We start from the raw sequence: 21,344 nt of genomic DNA on the forward strand, positions 1-21,344 counted from the left end.
CCAAAGTCCAGAAATAGCCAAATGATTGGATGTGAGTTGTTTTGTGATTCAAGCTGTGGAACCAATTCCAACAGAAACAATATCCCAGAGATACAGTGAAGAAGGCCACTAGTTAAAACTACGGCAATTGACCAGTATCTCTTATCTGCTCACCAAAACAGGAGAGCAACAATCTGACTTTGCATCGGCTATGGGAATGTTGTATTGATGTGCAGTCTTCACAAAAATCTGTATATGCTAGGTGATGATAGAGGCATGCAGACTATCAAAGGAGAGAATATTTTAAAATGGGCCAGGCTCCTTGTTAACTGGACCCAAGACCAAATTGGGAATCAGTATTGTTTACAGATTGATCCCGATTTGCTCTAAAAAGCAGCCAGTGCCCTGATCTGAAGAGTGCCGGGGACACTTATGGTGGAGGTAATGCAGTAGTTTGGGGAGGCAATGCATTAGGTTGACGCACCAACCTGTATGTGCTTCCTAGCAGAACCACGGATGCAACTTATAAAGATAAATCCTTCACCTCTGTGTTCATTCCTATGCTGGTGCAATAGGAGAGATTTATCCTACAAGCAGGGAATTTTGAACTTGGATTAAAGATTTTAAATTGAAGGTATTTGTTGACTGACCTGAGGACTGCCTCACGATCATCTATCCCCAATAACTTCTGCCTTACCATTAATCATCAGTTTAGATTTCTGTCATTTAGATTACAGAAAGGTTCTAGGAGGATTATACAAATTAAATGGATATTGAATCAACATTATTTTACAGCTGAATATAGAAACTACAAAAGTTTCGTGCCGAATATGGAAACTATATAAGATGAAAAGCCAAACGGCTATTTGCATCTAGTTGCTTTGGTGTGGTACTATCAAGTGGTCACTTACGCTTGGATTCGCCGATAGTTCGTCGGCATGAAACGCTTAGATCGTAGTTTTCGATCTTAGAGTTTCGCATACTGTCTGAAATACAATAAGGGATTTTTATCCCCTTAATTTAGAAACTATATAAGATTTGGCAGAATTGGAATTGCCAAAACTTATAGTTTCTATATTCGGCTGTGAAATAATGTTGGATTCAATATCCACTTAATTTGTATAATTTTGCATCGTCAAAGTGAAGCCTTTGGCTCTGTATTTCAGTAGTTCTAGGAGGGGTTTGAGTAAAAGAATTGGACAATTTACTTTTGTAACCTTTAATATAAATTGAAGTTGCCAAGAAATTATATCGTTTTATCCTTCATCTGAGTGTAGGATATCATGCAATGTGATCCTTCACATTGCCTGTGAAGAATCTTTACGACTAAACTGCCTATGTATAGATTGATGACTTAGTATCCAATAATGTAAAGCACACAAACACCTTTCTTTCAGATGTGTTATAATGCTATGCATTATGTGAAGGATCATTATCCAGACCCAGTTAGACCTTTATTGAGGTCTCATCAATGGGAGCGAGCTGGAACCAAAAGAGAGGTTGATTAATGCACAAGTCATATTTCCCCATATACAAGTAGTAAAAAGGTATACTTGACCTTTTTTGAAATCAGTTTTCAACCAAGTGGGAAAACTTTCTATATCTATCTCTGATCGAGAGAATTTTATTCTATAGTAGGCCCACAGATTCGAGACCCTTCGACACTTCTGTGCATCTCACAAAAAGCAGAATCCATTCTGATAATAGGATAATCAATCCGTCTTCTGGGATGAGTTTGCTTATTATTACAGGTCAGAAAATTTAGCTTTTCTTTTACGAACATTGTAATTTTTAAACTAGTACAGTGACAGACAAGAAAGCATGTGATTTCGCATGTTGGTGACCAATTCGTACATCGTTCATTTCTTTCTCCCCTTCAGCATGAATTGACTATGCTTGGCAGAAAGCCAAGCAGATCCCTACAAAGTGTGAGCGTACTATACTACCTTGGTGTCTTTTCTGGTATTGGATTGTCAATAAAGGTATAGACACCAATCTGGGTAACCTTCCCATATTGCATTGCATTATACATGTCTGAAAGGTGCATGCTTAGCATTATGGGATACTAATGCAATTAATGCAAAGTCTATATACAAGTAGCTTAGTTGTGAATTTGCTTCACGTGGATAAAGGATTAAACATGGTAATTCTCTTGGCATCTTTAATTTAATCTCTTTCTGTACCTGTTTCATTTCTAACTGCTGAATTACAATTGCAACTTTTAAATATAGGTTATATATTGCTTTCAGTAATATCCCTTATACTTAATATTTATGCTGGCCTTTCTCCCCTTCAGCATGAATTGACTATGCTTGGCAGAAAGCCAAGCAGATCCCTACAAAGTGTGAGCGTACTATACTACCTTGGTGTCTTTTCTGGTATTGGATTGTCAATAAAGGTATAGACACCAATCTGGGTAACCTTCCCATATTGCATTGCATTATACATGTCTGAAAGGTGCATGCTTAGCATTATGGGATACTAATGCAATTAATGCAAAGTCTATATACAAGTAGCTTAGTTGTGAATTTGCTTCACGTGGATAAAGGATTAAACATGGTAATTCTCTTGGCATCTTTAATTTAATCTCTTTCTGTACCTGTTTCATTTCTAACTGCTGAATTACAATTGCAACTTTTAAATATAGGTTATATATTGCTTTCAGTAATATCCCTTATACTTAATATTTATGCTGGCCTGGTGACCAAGTGGTTAGCATATCCGCTCTCCAGCTAAAAGGCTGGGTTCGAATCCTGCCGTGAGCATGGATGTTTGTGATTGTCTGTGAAAATACTAGTGTGGGAGTAATAATAATAATTGTAATGTTTTCAGGGTTTTCTTTTGGCACACTTTTTTTTTTAACAGATCTAAGGAATAAAACAAACAAATAATTTCTTGGCCAGTTTAATTTAATTTGCAATCAAGTGAAAAAGCTTTCTACAACCTTTTAGTATAGTAATATGTAGAAAAGGCTTTTTTAATTATATATTTAAATGATAAAATGCATTTATCTTTAAAAACCTAATTGATAAACATGTATCCTTTGCTAGGTAGTTTTGTATTACTTTTTTATACAATCTTTTAGTGAAGAGTTGTGTAGTCAACAGTTACTTATGAAAGGCTAATGGATGTCATTTGTCATTACACATTAGGAAATGTTTACTATTGCAGTGCTAGTCAAACTCCACTTTACACATCATACTGTTTTTGAACAATGGATTCTTATCTGCTATGCTCTAAACAAATTAAAAAAAAAACTTAATTTAGTACACACTCCTCATTAAATTATTTTTCAGTTCATTATTTCTCCTTGTCCACCAGACTGCAACCTTATTCCCTTCATTTGTTCTTGTATGCACTGTTCGAGAGCTCGAGGATATTTGGTATGTGAACACATGCTGTTCAGAAATGCTGTATATTATGGTTCTTAATTCAGAAATTCTTTCTCTCGTGGATAAACGCAGATTATATAAAGAGGTTCAAAAAAATTATTAAAGGCAAGATCAAAGAAGCCAAAGAAATCTGGATGAATGAAAAATGTAGAGAAATTGAAATTCTTCAAGAAAAGCATGAAATGGTTTGGGAACAAGAGAGACTCTTTTCTGCTCTCAAATCTTATTCCAAAAATGTATTGATCAAAACAAGGAAGTATTCATTTGCTTCATTGACTTTGAGAAAGCATTTGATAAAGTCCAACATACTAAAATGATTGCACTATTAAAGAGAATTGGATTAGATGGTAAAGACATCAGGATCATTCAAAACTTATATTGGAACTAAAAGGCATCTGTTCAAGTTGATGACATTATTACAGACCCCATTAACATCAAACGAGGAGTAAGGCAAGGATGTGTGCTGTCACCTCTTCATTTTAACATATACTCAGAAGCCATATTTCAAAAAATCTTAAAAGGAAGAGAGGAAGGGATTAATGTAAATGGTGAAATCATCAATAACATCTGATATGCTGATGACACAGCTCTCCTGGCTGACAATATTCAGGATCTTCAAAATCTTCTGGAACTAGTGAATGAAGAGAGTGAAAAAATGGGATTAAAAATAAATATCACCAAAACTAAATTCATGGTCATAAGCAAGAAACCAAGTCTTAATTCATCACTTTCTTTAAATGGGAAACAAATAGAAAGAGTGACAAAGTTTAAATATCTCAGATGCTGGTTAAATGAAGAATGCAATCCAGAAATGGAAATAAAAGTTAGAATTGAAATGGCAAGAAAAAATTTTCTCCTGATGAAATCAACACTGTGTAACTGCAACTTGAGCTTAGAGTACGCATAGTTAAATGCTTTGTATGGTCTATACTGCTGTACGGTGCAGAAATTTGGACCTTGAAGCCTTTGAGATGTTGTTATACAGACGAATATTCAAAAACGTCCAATCAGGAAGCACTGGAACAAATACGGAAATCACGTGAACTTTTAGATGCCATAAAAAGAAGGAAAACTCCATATCATGGTCACCTATTCGTAATGAAAAATATAAAATACTTCAATTGCTTATAAAGGGGAAGATAAATGGAAGAAGAGGACAAGGAAGACAAAGAAAATCTTGGCTGGCAGACATCAGACAGTGGACTGGCATGAGCTCTGAGGGACTGTTTAGAGTGGCTGAGGATCGCTCAAAATTTGCCAAGGTGGTCGCCGACCTCCGATAGGAGATGGCACTCAAAGAAGAAGAATTCAGAAATTGTGATTTTCATAAAATGTTAGTTTAATTTATTTGTACCTTATGCCTTTCTTAACTAAGAAAATAAATTCTTAGTAATCCATGAAAATGTAAAAAGGAAAGGCTTTCAAGATAATTAAGAATCACTGTCACTCATTTATTTTAGCTTACCTGAAGTCAGATTTTAATTGTTCTCACTTAATGTCTTTTTTAAACAATCTTGTCCTCTTCAAAATTACATGCACGTGCAATGATTGCAGAAAGTCTTGCATGTTAGTAGGAAAAGGGATTAACTTAATCAGCCACGAGCCAAATTTCTTTGGCCGTACATTAGATGTTGGTAAGCATTTTCAAAATATTAAGTTTTTCAGTTCTTAGTTGTTGCAGTTAAGATTTTCAATATCTTATAATGATAAATTCATGAACTTTCTTGCATAGAATTTTTTTCTTCAGTTTTTATTTGCAGGTGGCACTCATTTGCAAAAGGTTGGCCATTGCTGATATAAAGTAATATGTCAATCTAAATTAGTAGTGTTATTGATTTCTTTTTGTAGCAAGTTATTAAATTTGTATAAGGAATATTTTTTCATAACTTTATGCATGAAAGCTGTTCTGTCTACATATTTGTATGAATTTATATATTATATATAATCTTAATATAAAAATTTGCATGTGATTTGGCCATTTTTAATAACAGTAACATCCAGCTCATACTACAAACCAGGCATATGATTGGTTGCATTACTAGTTCCTCACTGTGATCAGTTTGGAGTACAAGCTGGATCCTAAGTTTGTGTATGATATAAGTGATACAGTGAATTTATAATTTTGCAAAATTTGAAGTAAATTCTTGATTATATTGTTTGATCAATTGCTTTTGATACATGCTTGTATATAATGAAGCATTCTTCTAATTTGATATAGCTTAAGGAATAAAGTAAGTTTTCATGATGTACTACTAGTAATTTTTGCCATATATGTATGCAGATAAATGTAGCTATTTCTTGGTATCTTCTGTTCACATGTTCTAATAAATCTGTTAAATTAACGATGTAGAACATCAGACTTTGGTAAGTGAGCCAGTTTAGCAAAATCAATAAATTACATGATAACCACAGTAATTAACTTTAATGAATTGAAAGTACAGATATTTTCATACTGATATATCTGTACTTTCTAATAATAGTTTTTCATGATATTATTAATATTGATTTCTAGAAAAGGGCAACAGTTTTTAATCGGTAAACCACTGCCTGCTGTATGTACCTTGTATTCCCATTCCTTTTGATTTGCTTGTTTCTACATGATTATTATTATTATTTCCCTAGACCTCATGGAGTCAAAGACTCATCTAGGAGGTCCTTTTATCACACACACATCTCATCATACCATGTCTTAAACACATTCAAACTCCTTGCAAACACCACACTCTCAGGCAAGGCATTCCAATCATTCACAACTCTGCACGAAAAAAACCTGCCTCTCACACCCTCTTTATACAGTTCCCAGGGATGACCTCTGGTTCTACCCTGATCTCCCACTATTTTCTGTAGAACTTCTCCACCATTGATCTTATAACAACCCCCTTACCAACTTGTAGGTCTCTATCATATCTCCCCTCTTCCTTCTCTCCACCAGACTCTGCAAATTACATCTTCTCAATCTTTCCTCATACTCAACATTCCAGAGGTCAGAAACTACCTTAGTTGCCTTTGGACCCTTTCCAACATCTCTTCATCTTTCTGAAAACCTGGTGACCAAATCTGGGCACAATAGTCCATGTGTGGCCTAATCAAAGCCTTATACAATGGAACAAGAATTTCCCTACTTCTACACGTCAGTGTCCTCCGCATCATTCCCAGAAGTCTTTGTGTTGTCTTCACAATTTTGGTGATGTGTCCCCTAAATTTTAGATCTTTATCCACTATCACTCCCAGATCTCTTATTTCCTCTACCTCTAACAATATATTCTTACCAAGCATAAATTCTGCATCCCATGTTTGTTTTCCAAATTTTAATACCTTACATTTTGCAACATTGAACTCGCATCCCCATTTGCTTGCCCAATCACTCAATTTATTCAAGTCTTCTTGCAAGGCCACAACATCTTCACTACTCTTTATGGTTCGTCCCAACTTTGCATCATCTGCAAACAACTGAACATCTCCATCCAAATCTTCGCCAATATCATTAATATATGAATTAAATAGTAATGGCCCTAAAACAGACCCCTGAGGCATTCCACTAGTGACTTTCCTTTTCCTGGATATTGCACCCCCATACACAACTTGTTGATACCTATCAGATAGCCAATCTTCAATCCACTGCACTAATCTAATATCCAACCCCATCTGCTCTAGTTTGACTGTCAACTTATCATGAGGTACTCTATCAAAAGCCTTTGCAAAATCCAAGTATATTACTGTGTATCCTTCTCCTCTGTCCAAGGAAGCAGTCACTTTATTGTAATAAGTAAGTAGATTACTAAAACATGACCTCCCTTTTAGCAAATCCATGCTGTCCATCAAAGATTATACCATTGTTTTCAACCCGACTCTGGATCCTAGTTCTCACAAGCTTCTCCAACAACTTAACCACAACACCTGACACAGAGATAGGCCTATAGTTTGATGCTTGAGTTCAATCACCTCCTTTATGAAGTGGCACAATCTTTCCCTCCTTCCACTCTTTAGGAACTTGACCAAGTGCAAGACTCGTATTAAAAAAATATGTCAAGGCAGGTGTCAACTCTCTGGCACATTCCTTCAGAATATGCAGTGATATATTATCAAGTCCCACAGCCTTATTTACATCTGGTTAACTCAACTCCCCAAACACCTCTTGCTCACTTGCAGTCGGTCTCTCCTCATCATCATCAACTGCTCTCAATCTCTCCATGAAGTCACATTCACAAGACTGAAAGATCTTTATGAACTGCTCATTAAGTATCTCCACCACACATTCTGCAACAGCTTTATACCATTTCCTCCAATCAATGTCATCCTTCCATAATCATTCTTTCTTTTGCTGGCTACATATCGAAAGAACTCCCTAGGATTCTTTTGGCTTCATTAGCTAACTGCTGTTCATAGCTCTCTTTAGCTACTCTCACCAACCAAGTCACCCTCCTTGCCTGGTCTTTGTAGACCTCATGAAATTGGTTACTTCCACTTCTCTTATGCTGCCTCCACAATGCCCTTTTTCTGTGTATCGCATGCTTAATCTCTTTATTCATCCATCTCACACCTACCTTATTTAACCTTCTCACCCTTGGAATACATTTAGACATTGCATCTACTAAATAGTTCTTGAAAATCCCCCAAGCTGCATTGATCTTGGAGCATCCACCTTTCTCACGCTGTGTACTCCTGTCCCCTCTGAGCTTCCCCGTTTCCCTGCTCTTGCATACCCATTCTCTCATTTTCTATACTCATACCACTCACTTCCCCATTCATTTCCACTTCTTCAATCTCTCCTGTCTTACTCTCCTGCTCTTCCACATCACTCCCCTCTCGATCTGATTCATTCTCTGTAGTCACTTCTCTACCTTCCAGCAGTCTCTCCAAGTGACTCACACCATAACTACTCAAATGCAGTCCATCGCTCCCATACAGCTCACTTCATCCCTCAAACTCATTCCACACATTAACAAACTATACTCCCATCTCCTCACACATTTCAGCCAGAATATAATTCATAATCCTTGCTCTCCTCCTCATTTCACTACAATCATACCTAGGCAACACACTGACTACCCTTCCTGTCACACTATTGTCTTTTATCTTTCCAAGCAGCCTCCTGACATTCATTCTGACATGTTCTTTGTTCTCTCTCAAATCATTTGTACCAATTAATACAATTAACTCTTTTGCTCGCTCCCGCCTCATATCCAATGCCTCAATCGCTCTACTCATTTTACAGCCTGGAAACCTTGTGCATTTTATCCTCTAGCACACCTTTAATAATGGATTCGCCATATAACGTCACTCGCTCATCTTTCGTTAACTCTTTCATGCCATCATGATTTATTTTAATAGTTTTGACTTGAATTCTCTTAATTTCATTCCGCATCCATTTCATTTCTTGCCTCATCCAATCCAATTCACTTTTTCCGAATCTCGCGACACATTCTCTCTATGATTAAAACTTTCTAACTCTCTACCCCCTCTTCTCACTTTCCCTCTCATTCATCCTTCTTTGTTTCCGTACTTTCGGTCCAACTTTCACTGTCATTCTTCTCACTTTCACTCTCATTTCTGTACTTTCGGATTCACATGCGTCCAACTTTTGCTATCATTCTTCTCACTTTTACTCTCATTCATCTTTCTTTGTTTCAGTACTTTCAGTCCAACTTTCACCATCATTCATTCTTTTTTCGCTATCATTTATTCTTTCGATTTTTTTCACTTGTGATTTCTGCATCACACCATTTCTACTTTCATTCGTTCTCTCAATTTCATTTCTTTCCGCCACTCTCGCCTCACTTTCGTCCCTTGTAACATCCATTACGGATTTCAAATCGCTCTTTTTCTTTTTTCCTGAATTTTTAAAATTTTTTCACCTCTCTTTCAAACGTGCACTTGCGACACAGTCGTTACTAACACTTTCTGTCATCAATTTCATATTTGCATTCATCAGTTCCTCGTTCAGGTCACACTTTGCACACACCCTTCTTCCATCCACGCTAAACATCCACAAATCATTTATGTAATTGAAGGAATACATATAACAGACCTCACACTTAACGAAACGACTGAAATCCAAATTAAAATCATGGAATGACAATGCCGCCACCATTTTTTTTTCTCCTGTAAGTTACTAGGTCTAATAATAACGATTTCGTAATTAAGTTTAGGCAAGAAAAATCCCCCACACTAATAATACTGGTAGTGCACGTTTACAGCCACTCTTACTCAAACAATTAATATATATATTAATTATATATATATATATTTATATATAATTAATACATACTCAAGATGTACTGTTATTTTCATACGAAATATCTGTACTTTCATTAAAGTTAATTACTGTGGTTATCGTGTAATTTGATTGGAAAAGGCCCAAGTTCGATTCTCTGTGTGATGGGAAGAATCTTTATGTGGACTTTTTCCATCGAAGGTGAGTTAACTGATCTCATTCGGAGGTAGTAGGGTTTTTCTCCTGGAAACTCTGGTTTTTCATCTTGCATACAGACAAATCGGCCCTTCAGAACACACGCAATTCACAGACAAAAAATACTAGTTATGGTGGTGGGCGGTAGATGGCGTTAATGTGGATGATTGGTAGTAAAGGTTTGGTGGGGATGGAGAGTTGTACAGTAGGTGTCCTCCCACGACGAGTCTTCGGACTCCTTGAAGGTGTCACGAATAATAATATATAGAAAGGAAATTCACCCAGAATCATCCATGATTTTATTCAGGTTGATGTTTCCATTATGCACTTTATTTAGGTGCCCTGTATTTTTGATACTTTGGTGAGGAGGAATTGCTTACATCATAACTTGGATGACTTTAATTTGCACCCTGCACAAGTCTCTCTCTCACATACCAATCTTCCAACACACTTGAAACACTTATTTCATACACCAAAATAAGTAAATCTGACCACATGGCAGAAGAATGATATAAAAATGGCTTGCTTGTTTCAGATTATAATCTGAAGCAAGAGGAATTGCAGGAAAAATCCCATTGAGAAGTATTATATTAAGATGTCACATTGTTTTATTTGCCTGCCATATTGTAATAAAGATGAGACACCTAATGTCAGCTCAGTAGTTATAGGACTAGAATACAGAAGGTTAAGCCCCAAACTAGAGACCCACTATTCATGAAATGTATATATGAAGAGATTGCACGATGACTATCAAGAGTGTGACTACATGGGACCAGCCAGTGCTGTAACTAGCTTTTCATGGGCCCTGTGCAAGATTTTATTTTTAGCCCTCTTTTTTTTGGAAAAAAAATATTCTGTAGGTAGTTTTCAGTATTGAGACCACATTGTAATATTAAGAGTTTATTAAAAATAAACAATTAAAACCTGACAAGTTTCGTGCATTGTAAGACTTGCATCATCAAGGATAGTGGTAGATAAAAGTTGTACATAACAAAAGCCTACTAACGATTAATTACACATTGTTGTGTACAACTTTTATCTACCACTACCCCTGATGTTGCAAGTGTCTTACAATGCATGAAACTTGTCGGGTTTTAATTGTTTATTTTTAATAAACTCTTTATATTACAATGTGGTCTTACTACCGACAACTACTAACAGAACTGCTTAACCACAGAAATCTACATGTACAAAACAAATTTGTTTATAAATATGTTTTAAGAATCAGTCCCCATGGTGGCAAAATTTGAAAATGTAATACTGATTATTTTTGTGACCCCATTTCAGGGCCCCCTTCGTCCTGGTGCCTGTGCACCTGTTGCACTTGCCTAGTTATGGCAGTGAGACCAGCAACCATCGCAATTATGGCACAAGTCCAAGCTGCCTCTTAGCAACTCCATGATCAGCCTTACAGTACCAGCAGATGTTGTGCACCTGATGGAGTATTATATGTACAGAATATTTTTAGAACATCTGCATTGTGCTTATGGGGAATTTTTGTTGGCATTATTGGTGTCAAGATATTTCATGTGATTTAGCATAGGTCCCATTAGTTGTGCAGAGACTGTCACAACTAATAGGACATAAAAAGGACATAGCCATTTGTCAGCATAATTGTTCAGTGATACCTAATTCATAATAAAGGATTTGAAGATATTAAGAACTTGCCTTGCCTGAGATGTCCTGATCTGTTCCATTAAACAATGAATTGAAGTTATTAATCAGAAGCAGACCTAGGTTACTAACTTAATAAATAATTAAAGAATTTGTCATTAAAACTTGTGTTCATCAACAGTGCATTAAAATTGCTGTTTTCTATTTTGTGTTCCAGTGGATGTTGGAGAAACACACACAATTGAAAATAGTATCCGCAGTTTATACATTCAGCTTTCATTTGAGTGGTATATTTCATAGTAATGTTTTTCGATGTATTAGTGATCCAGACACGCTCTTTTGGAATATATCATTAGTTATTAATATAGTAAAAATGCATTATTGTAATCTTCCATTTAAAATGCTGAAATTTTAAAAATGTCATCCAATATTATTTGAATGATCTTAGTATGTTAATTGCGATTTTCAAATGAAATATTCTAAATCAGCATCTTAAAAAATAGCTTAATATTGTGACTCATTTGATCATGAAAAGATGTGAAGGTGCAGCAGCAGTTTTTAATATATTTTAATTGTACATGTAATTGCTATTACTCCTTCCCAGGAAACTAACAGTAATTTGAGGGAAGTCCTAACGAAGAGGGATGGATCCATGATTTTAGAATGGAATTAAGTTTTTTGGGGCAACCAAAAATTTCCCTCGTGGATATATGATTTAATTTTTAGTGAGAATGGGTAAGTATAACCCATCTTTTATGCCATTCCCCTCTAGAATTCTAGAAGGGTTGGCATAAGAAACGCATCCTCTAGCGTATTCTCACTAGAATTCTTCAGATGCTTATATTTAAAATCTGGACTGTTTAACATTGATATTTTTAAAATGGATATGACTGCTATATTTTAATACATATTTTTACATATGGAATGTTTTTATTCGTATATAATAAAACTTGCTTAAAATGGCCACTGAATACAACTGGTCATTTTGACAAGTTGTTTTAGGCAGTTTTCTTTTATATTATTCAATTGTATTCTATGCTAATGATTGCATTTGTTTCTGCATGCATGCACAGCAGCTCTGCAAATATTTCTGTTTGTTCCATGATTATATATATATGGTAGTGCTTAACTTAGCTTTAATATTAGTTTTGTAATAACAAATAATTTTGCATAATTTGAACATGTTTAAGCTTTGTGTTAATAGTTGTCATCACATGAAAACTGGTAGTTTTGCTCATTATATTGAATTCAACATTCAGATAATTGCATTGTCACCAGCCAATCGACACAATTATGAACTTAATATTTCTCTAACATCAGAAGCTGACCTAAGTGACAGTAACTTTCGATATGCTTTCTTTAACTTCTTGACTCTACTGTGAAGTTCTGAGTTTTTCTATCTTTGCATATAACCTCACCACATGCCTCTGGTAGAATTAGTGTTGGTTTTTTTCAGTTTGTCACTATATCTCCAAGGTTTAGCTCTTGTTTTTCAAACTTTCATTTTTCTTGAATGGTGCTTGTGTATTTGAGTCTACACTTCATCTAAAGAAGCTATGCAACTTTCATTTGCTTTAAGATTTTCTTATACCCTTTCTTTTTAATATGAAATTCAATTTTATCTTGCTCAACACTTAAATAGTGATTACTTCAATTTTCAAATCCTCTGTCTGTATCCTTGCATCCTGAACAAGTAGAAAAGCATTATCAATAATAACATTGTCAACGAAACTTTTCATATTTCTTGCATTTTCTCTCCTGTGAATTTGTGCATATTTTTATGTTTGAACATAGTTATTATTAATAACTAGTCTGTCCTGAACTGAAGTCTAGCAGGTACTTACCATTATTATTAACTTTGCTCTTTTCTCTAAATTTTCCCAGAACATTTCTGGGAAAATTTAGAGAAAGTTTAAATCTCCAACAAGGACCAACTTTTCTTTTTTGTTGTTGTTGGATAGCTTCTCCCATGTCTGAAAATTCTTTCACTTCTTTCTTAGTAGAACTTTCTGTGGGACCATAAGCACAAATAAGTCTATCCAATTCCATAATAAATTTAGTTTAATCCTTTATCCAAGTATATGTAAACAAAGTTTGCGCCTGAAGTATCTTCAGGACTTTTAGTAAAGGTGGACCAAGCTCTCATCACTCCTTGTCTCAGTATCTCCCATAATGCAAAGCACATCTCCTTGCAGGCATGTATAATGCCATGCATTAGGGGAAGGGCTACTATCCAGACCGGTTTCGACCTTTATTGAGGTCTCGTCAGTGGGACCCAGAAGTGGTGATACTAAGGCAGTAGCAATAGAGAGGTCATATTTACTTATGAGTTGCCAAAAGGTGTACCACCTTATTATTAAATTACCCTGGATTTAGAGAAAGATGTTGGAAGTTTATTTTCCACTTGGTTAGACTATAATAAATTTAGTTTAATCCTTTATCCATTTGCATTATGGGAGATTTATTATAGTCTAACCAAGTGGGGAAAAAACTTCCAACTTCTTTCTCTAAATCCAGAGTAATTTAATAATAAGGTGATCCACCTTTTGGCAACTTGTATAAGTAAATATGACCTCTCCATTGCTTCTGCCTTAGTATCAGCACTTCTGGGTCTGGCTCCCACTGACGAGACCTCAATAAAAGTCAAAACCGGTCTGGGTAGTGGCCCTTGCCTTAATGCATGGCATTATACATGTCTGCAAGGAGATGTGCTTTGCATTATGGGAGATACTGAGACAAGGAGTGATGAGAGCTTGGTTCCCCTTTACTACGAGTTGCCTCAGTCCTAAAGATACTTCAGGCGCAAACTTTGTTTGCATACACTTGGATAAAGGATTAAACTAAATTTATTATAGTCTAACCAAGTGGAAAATAAACTACCATCTATCTAATAATGATAATTAATACTTAAGGAATTGACAGCGTACACTAGAAATATAAATTAAAACAACTTTAATATATACTTTCATATTTCGGCGTCATGTTGCCATCTTCATGGGAACTTGAGATGAAGACACGTACACGCAAGTACTACATAACAGCAAATGAGAAACTAAACGAAGAAGCTACCATTTTTTTAAAGTCCTGATAGTGCCCCCCCCCCCCCCTCCTGGCGAGCTATATTAGGTGTTCTTGGCCTTTGAGCTGAAGTTCTTCTGATGTATGTTTCCCAAATTTGGGGCAGTCTCGTGCATCCAAATTTGTTGAGGTTTGGCATGTTCCTAAGGGCTGAGGTTGATTCCATGAATAGTCTTTCATATTTGAACACAGTTGCTGAAATATCGCAAAGTATATATTAAAGTTTTAATTTATATTTCTAGCATATGCTGTCAATTCCTTATGTATTAATTATCATGTTTAACCAGCGTATAAGCCTTTCTTCAAGAATTTTCATCTATCTAGTTCCACATTATGATTTTTGCCCACATCCCCTTACTTGATATCACCTGCTATTCAAGATTGTCATATTTAGTGTTTAATACTGTAGCTATTCATTCTTTTCTCCTGATTGTTATTGCCTGAATATAATGTCTTATATTTCTTTCTTACAAAGATCTCACTTGTTTCTCTTGTTTTGGTAATACCTATTATTATCTGTCTGGTACTTACCCAGTTCGTTTGCTAGTTGCATTTCTTTTCCATTAATGCTTATGTTGATGCCGCCAATCTTGAACTCTGATGTTCGCTAAAACAAGTCATAGGAAGATATTGGTAAGAATATGAAAAATAAATATCAGGAAAGTGGCAAAACAACATTCTGGAGGATATTGACAGAAACTTGTAAATGAAGGAAAGGGTATTATAAAAGCAGTAAGATGACCAGGCTAAACTACTATGCACAGATTTGATCTCCTGGTTTCCAAAGGGATAAAGAAGTTTTGGAAAGCCTGCAGTGAAGGGTTGTAAAGATGATATTGGAATAATGGAATGCAGATTATGAGGATAGATTGAGAGTATGTGAACTGCAGACACCACCACCATTGTAGACGGGGGGGAAAAAGAGGGAATGATATAATAGCAGTCTAATGAACTAACTTTTGAGAGGGCATTATAGGATATTGGTTGATAAAATTTTTCATTATTGTAGTAGTGAGTGCATCTAGTGTGTGAATAAGTTTAAGAAAATGTATGACAGCTGATGTGGATGATGTCTGGCCTCCCTGGAGGTCTAATAATAATAAAGGTGACGTGAAAACTTAGATTCTAGATATCTGGAGTAATTACTTCGAAAGATTTCTAAATGAAACAAGGATGGACAGCATGTTGGTAGAAAACACCCAATAGGAATGCATAACAATGCTTGAAGCAGAAAAAGCCATCAAAAACATGAAATGTGGAAAGGCAGCTGAGATATTTGACCAGAAATGCTCAAATATGGGGGCATAAATTTTATAGTGCCTATACTGTATAATTCAGAAAGCCTTGTCAGTCATATTCCAGATGATTGGAATATAGTTCTCATAGTATCATTCTTTAAAAAGGAGAATAAACCAATGTGAGCATTACAGGAATTTCCCTACTGAGTTTCCCTTAAGATTTATGCAAGTATACCTGGGAAACTGCAAATAAACTGTGCTACAGTTATATGGTGTAAATAGGGTATTGTATCAAGCAATGTGTAGTTTATATTTGAGTTGGGTATAAGACAAGGATATGTATTATGTTATTCATATATACACACCCACTAGGGGACCCCCCCCCCCCCAAGTTCCAGACTGGTAGGCCGGTTCTCCTTGAATTCTGACTCAAATTTTGAAAACTTGAAAGTGGGATCTGGATCTGCCCCTCTTGGTGCATACCCCCTCCCCCAGTTCCAGACTGGTAGGCTGGTTCTCCTTGAATTCTGATGACTCGAATTTTGAAGACCTGAAAGGGGTTCTCCCCCCCCCCCCGGTGCATACGCCGACCAACCTCCTGAGTTCCGGACTGGTAGACCTGTTCTCCTTGAATTCTGATGATGACTCAAATTTTGAAGACTTGACACTCAGGGTAGCCCTGAGTTTCAAAACGTTTCAAATAACTTGACAAAAAATGTGACGCAAAAATGTTACAAAAAAAGCTTATTTTATATTATAGAGTGTATATGTGTGTGTGTGTGTGTGTGTGTGTGTATATATATGTATATATATATATATATATATATATATATATATATATATATATATAAAGCACATTATCATGGAAGGTGATTATTAAAATCAATGTCAAAAGTGGAAATGTTAATCTCAGTGCTTTACTTTATGCAGATGATGTTATACTTCTGAATAAATCCAGTACAAGTCAACAGAATTCCCTGAATAACAGCTGTAATAAATATGGTAGGAAAATAGGTAGAAACATTGAATCCTGAATGGAGAACCTCTAGAACACACAAAATATTTCAGCTATTTAGACACATTTTTATTGAAGACAGCTAATTAAATATGGAAATAGACAACACAATTAACAAACCTGGTATGGTAGAAAGTAAGCTGAATAAATTTATTTGGAATAAGAAATTAATCAAAATGCTAAACTAGCTGTATACAACAGTGTTCAAACCAATTTTAACTTGTGGATCTGAAAGCTGGGTTTGAAATAAAATACTTGATTAAAGACTGGAAACTATAGACATGAGAGTTTTGGGAAAGATTAGAGGAGTGAACAGATCATTGGGCAGTATCATATTACAAATGAGGAAATTAAAAATGTAAGTTCTAATTTCCTCATATTTGTAATATGATACTGCCCAATGATCTGTTCACTCCTCTAATCTTTTCCAAAACTCTCATGTCTATAGTTTCCAGTGTTTAATCAAGTATTTTATTTCTAACCCAGCTCTCAGATCCACAAGTTAAAATTGGTTTGAACATTGTGTTGTTAGCATCTAGGACCATGTTAGTGGAGCTAATCTCTGGTGGAATGGTCACTTAAACAGAATGGGAGAGGAAAGGTTAGCAAAACAAGAGCAAGTGTTCTTTGCCATGATTAAGACCCAGAAGAGGAAGACCAAGATCTGTGTGAATTTAGTCAAAAGTGCCTTAGGTGAGAGAAATATGACATCTAATAATAATGTTGGAGTCTTAACAGATACCAGATTAATTTAGAGAAAATTTGTCGATAGGAAATTAATGCTACATGAAAAAAAGTTAAATCATTACTATCATAATATCCTGTGCACTCCCTGATGGTACATGTCAGAAATTTGAAAAGGGAAAAGCAGTTGTTGGGTAAACATGCAGGGAAAGAGTTTGTGCAGTACATCATGTGTTTATGTAATTAAAATCTTACACATTTTAGAGTTCATATGAATTTTACTTAATTTATAGATTACTTTTAAGTAAAGCGACATTCGACTAGTCTTGCAATAGAAGTTGGTTCAGGCTTGTTATTTTTAATACTATGTGGATAGTTATCTTAAGTTCTTTTGTATTCCCAAGTCATATCTGATGTTAATAACAAATTTATAACAAATCTGTAACAAATTTATAACTAAGTAATTTAAGGAAATTACAACGTCACTAGGATATACATTAAAATAAATTTTAATATACTTCAATATTTCGGCAACGTCACGTTGCCATTTTCAAGAAACTTAAGAACAAGACACGTGCACGCAGGCACAACAAACAGTAAATGAGGAAAAAGCAGGAAGCTATTATTTCTCCTAAAGTCCTGATGGTGCCCCCTAGTAGGCAATGTTGGTATTCTTGGGCAATTGGGCTGAAGGTTTTCTGATGTAGGTTTCCCAAATTTGAGGCAGTCTCATGCAGCCAAATTTGTTGAGGTTCTGATTGTTTCTTAGGGCTGAAGCTGATTCCATGAAAAGCTTTTCATACTTGTATTTACTACGGTGTACTATCATGGCTTTCTTCCACCGTATTCTATGGCAGGTATACAGTTCAAATGTCAATGCCCTAACCGCAGAACTAAACCACATTCTCAACACTTTCTCAGCCAATGACTGAGACTCTACCCCCCCCCCCCCAAAAAAAAATCCAAAAAATATTGAAACCAGTAAACCACTACCCTCACAACAAGGATTACTCTAAATCCATCACCATACACTATATCCGAGGCACTTCGGAAAAATTACAAAAATCCTAAAAAAACATGACTTACTTCTTGTTACAGACCATATAAAAAATTGACATCCCTTATCCGCTCTACTAAAGACCTACCTGGTGTATACCAGGTCCCTTGCAGCTGTAAGCTGTCCTACTTTGGCCAAACAGGCAGGACAGCCGGTATCAGAATTTCAGAACACAAGGACTACATCCGGTTTCACCAGTACAGCCACTCTGGTCTTGCTGACCATGCACTGGATACCTGCCATAGAATACGGTGGAAGAAAGCCACGATAGTACACTGTAGTAAATACAAGTATGAAAGGCTTTTCATGGAATCGGCTTCAGCCCTAAGAAACAATCCGAACCTCAACAAATTTGGCTGCATGAGACTGCCTCAAATTTGGGAAACCTACATCAGAAGACCTTCAGCCCAATCGCTCCTAAAGTCCTGATGGTGCCCCTTAGCAGGCAATGTTGGTATTCTTGGTTGGCTTCTTCCTCATTTACTGTTTGTTGTGCCTGCGTGCACGTGTCTTGTTCTTAAGTTTCTTGAAAATGGCAACGTGACGTTGCCGAAATATCGAAGTATATTAAAATTTATTTTAATGTATATCCTAGTGACGTTGTAATTTCTTTAAATTACTTAGTTAAAAATGCATAACCAACGTCTAAGCCTTTCCAAGAGAATGTAACAAATTTAATAAAACAGAAGCAGGAAAACAGAAAATACATTCATAGTAATGAAGTGGTAGAGCAAGTAATACATTGAGGCATGATGGTCAATAAAATATGGACATTGCTAATAAAATTATCACAGCTAATACAGAAATAAGGCAGTTAAATTTGTACAACCATAGAGGAAGTGGCCAAATAATCAGAACAGAAGTACAAAAGTGTGTTCAAAAAAAAGTTTAATATACAAATCTGACAATTCCTGAAAACAGAGGTCTAAAGAAAATTAGAGGAATTTGCAGGTGGAATCAATAGCAAAACTTCATTGCAAAAGATGTTAGAAAATAAAAACACTGTGTTATGAGTATTCAAAAATGCATTAGAAATTCTCTCCCAACATATTTTAATTAATATAATATGACAGGTTAGCTTGATAGGTTCTTAATGATTAATAGCAAGGACTCATGGTATGATGTGAGGGAATTACATTGAAAAAGTGTTTTTGCTGTTAATTTTTGTATCGGTATTGTCAGTGCCTTGGTTCTGTCATGTATTAGATTACCTTAACATCAATCAGACTTCGACCTTAAATGGATTAGGCTTCAGATTCTCCTATATCCTGCTTTAAAGGAGAGGAGTTTTCTGTAAAAATTAATTCCAATGTTCAAGAAAGACCTTCAATATTTCAGCATAATCTCGAAACCTATTTATTTAGAAATGGAATTAGTATATTTACAAAATAGTCAGGTTTACAGATTTGGCCTAAATAAAATAGCTGGCTTGGTTGGCCGAGTGGTTAGCATATCTGCTCTCCAGCCAAAAGGCTGAGAGTTCAAATCCTGCTGTGGGATTTGAACTCCATATGGATATTTATATGGAGAATCACATGGATGTTTGATTGTCTGTGGAAGTGGTGGTGATTGGCAGTAGATGGCATTGGTGTAGTTGGTGGAGTGAGTGAGTGGTGGAGACAGAGTTGTAGAATAGATGCCCTCCCTCAATGAGTCTTTGGACTCCCTGGAGGTGCCACGTAATAATAATAATTTGTTTCCTAAGAGAATGGATACATTCTTACATGGTATGACCTCCAGCTAAATTAAGTTTTAGGTTCACCTAATATCCATCTCATTGTGGCACAGATGTCTTTAGGTGATAAATGATTGTCATCTTAGTCAGACCAGTGCTTATTGAAAATACGTGTTTAGGTGTGTTGGGTTTCCAAAATAAAAGAACCCATTGCACACAATCCACTACAATACTGACTATGCAATAGTTATAGAAAGTTTTTCTTCTTACAAAGTAAATTATACTAGATAAGAACTTGTTTTAATCCTTTACTCATGAAAGGTTGTAAGCCTATAGTGCATTAGTACTGAGAGTGGACTAAGGATTTTTTTTAGTATTTTTGATTTTTTTTTACATAATTTAAAAACTGCTCTAGGTATCAAACAGAACTTTTCAATCAGTTTCAGGCTTCCAATAAACAGGATGGTGATCTCACACCAGATATTTATCTCTCACCTAAGTCAGATGGAGAGTGGTCTCAGAGGAGAAAGTCACCAGTGAAGGAAAAAGCACACTGTGTTAATATTATAGGATACTGAGGAAACTGTGAAATTAACAGCCTTTTATATACAAATGGCCTACTCATAAATGAAGGCACTTCACCTACAAACTTTTACTTATGCTTGGGTAAAAGATTAAATAAAAACTTCTTGTCTGGTATAATTTTTTTTTATGGCTCCTACCCATGAAAGGTTTTCTGTAAATGGTATATTCATACCATGGGTGGGCTAAGGATTTTTTCTATTTTTTTTTAATTTATTTTCTACATCAGAAATCCTGCTCTAGAGACCAAATTTGGAACTATTTCAAGCAACTTCACACCCCAAATAAGTGTGTGGGGAGAGGGGGGGGGTCGTATCACACTGGTCAAAGTTTATCTCTCATCTAAAGATAATCATCAACATCCATGCTGAAGGCAAGATGTTGGTGATTTATCACCATGCTGTTTAACTTATTTTTGTGCTCATATTTTGAATGTTGTAACCAATTCTTTTGCTCTCCCTGAATGATGCTCATGTTATAGTGGACAAAATATATCAGAGCTGTTAATAAATTCAGAGTTTCATCGAAGTCTCTTAGATGTGTTAAACTTTTTTTTTTTTCCCAAAGTATATTGAAATTATTTAAAATTTAAGACTTCAGTACAAGGATAAATGAAAATTA

The 21,344-nt window shown here is 35.6% G+C and overlaps 1 protein-coding gene across 5 annotated transcripts in view; it reads left to right on the plus strand.

The window, feature by feature from the left end:
• Rap1 (RAS oncogene family member Rap1) overlaps nt 1–21,344 on the plus strand; it is a 198,429-nt gene that overhangs the window by 29,572 nt on the left and 147,513 nt on the right. For 2 of the 5 annotated variants that reach the window (XM_090400874.1, XM_090400875.1), the window contains exon 2: nt 11,999–12,129. The exons of the other annotated variants lie outside the window; for them this stretch is intronic. In XM_090400874.1, the coding sequence (XP_090257000.1) occupies nt 12,126–12,129 (4 nt within the window). In that variant the 5' untranslated portion in view covers nt 11,999–12,125. The remainder of the gene's footprint in view (nt 1–11,998; nt 12,130–21,344) is intronic. 5 annotated transcript variants of the gene reach the window in all.

Source organism: Typopeltis vanoorti, chromosome 11, assembly GCF_054136105.1.
Source record: "Typopeltis vanoorti isolate ZY-2024b chromosome 11, IOZ_Tvanoo_1.0, whole genome shotgun sequence".
NCBI classification, from domain to species: Eukaryota; Metazoa; Arthropoda; class Arachnida; order Uropygi; family Thelyphonidae; genus Typopeltis; species Typopeltis vanoorti.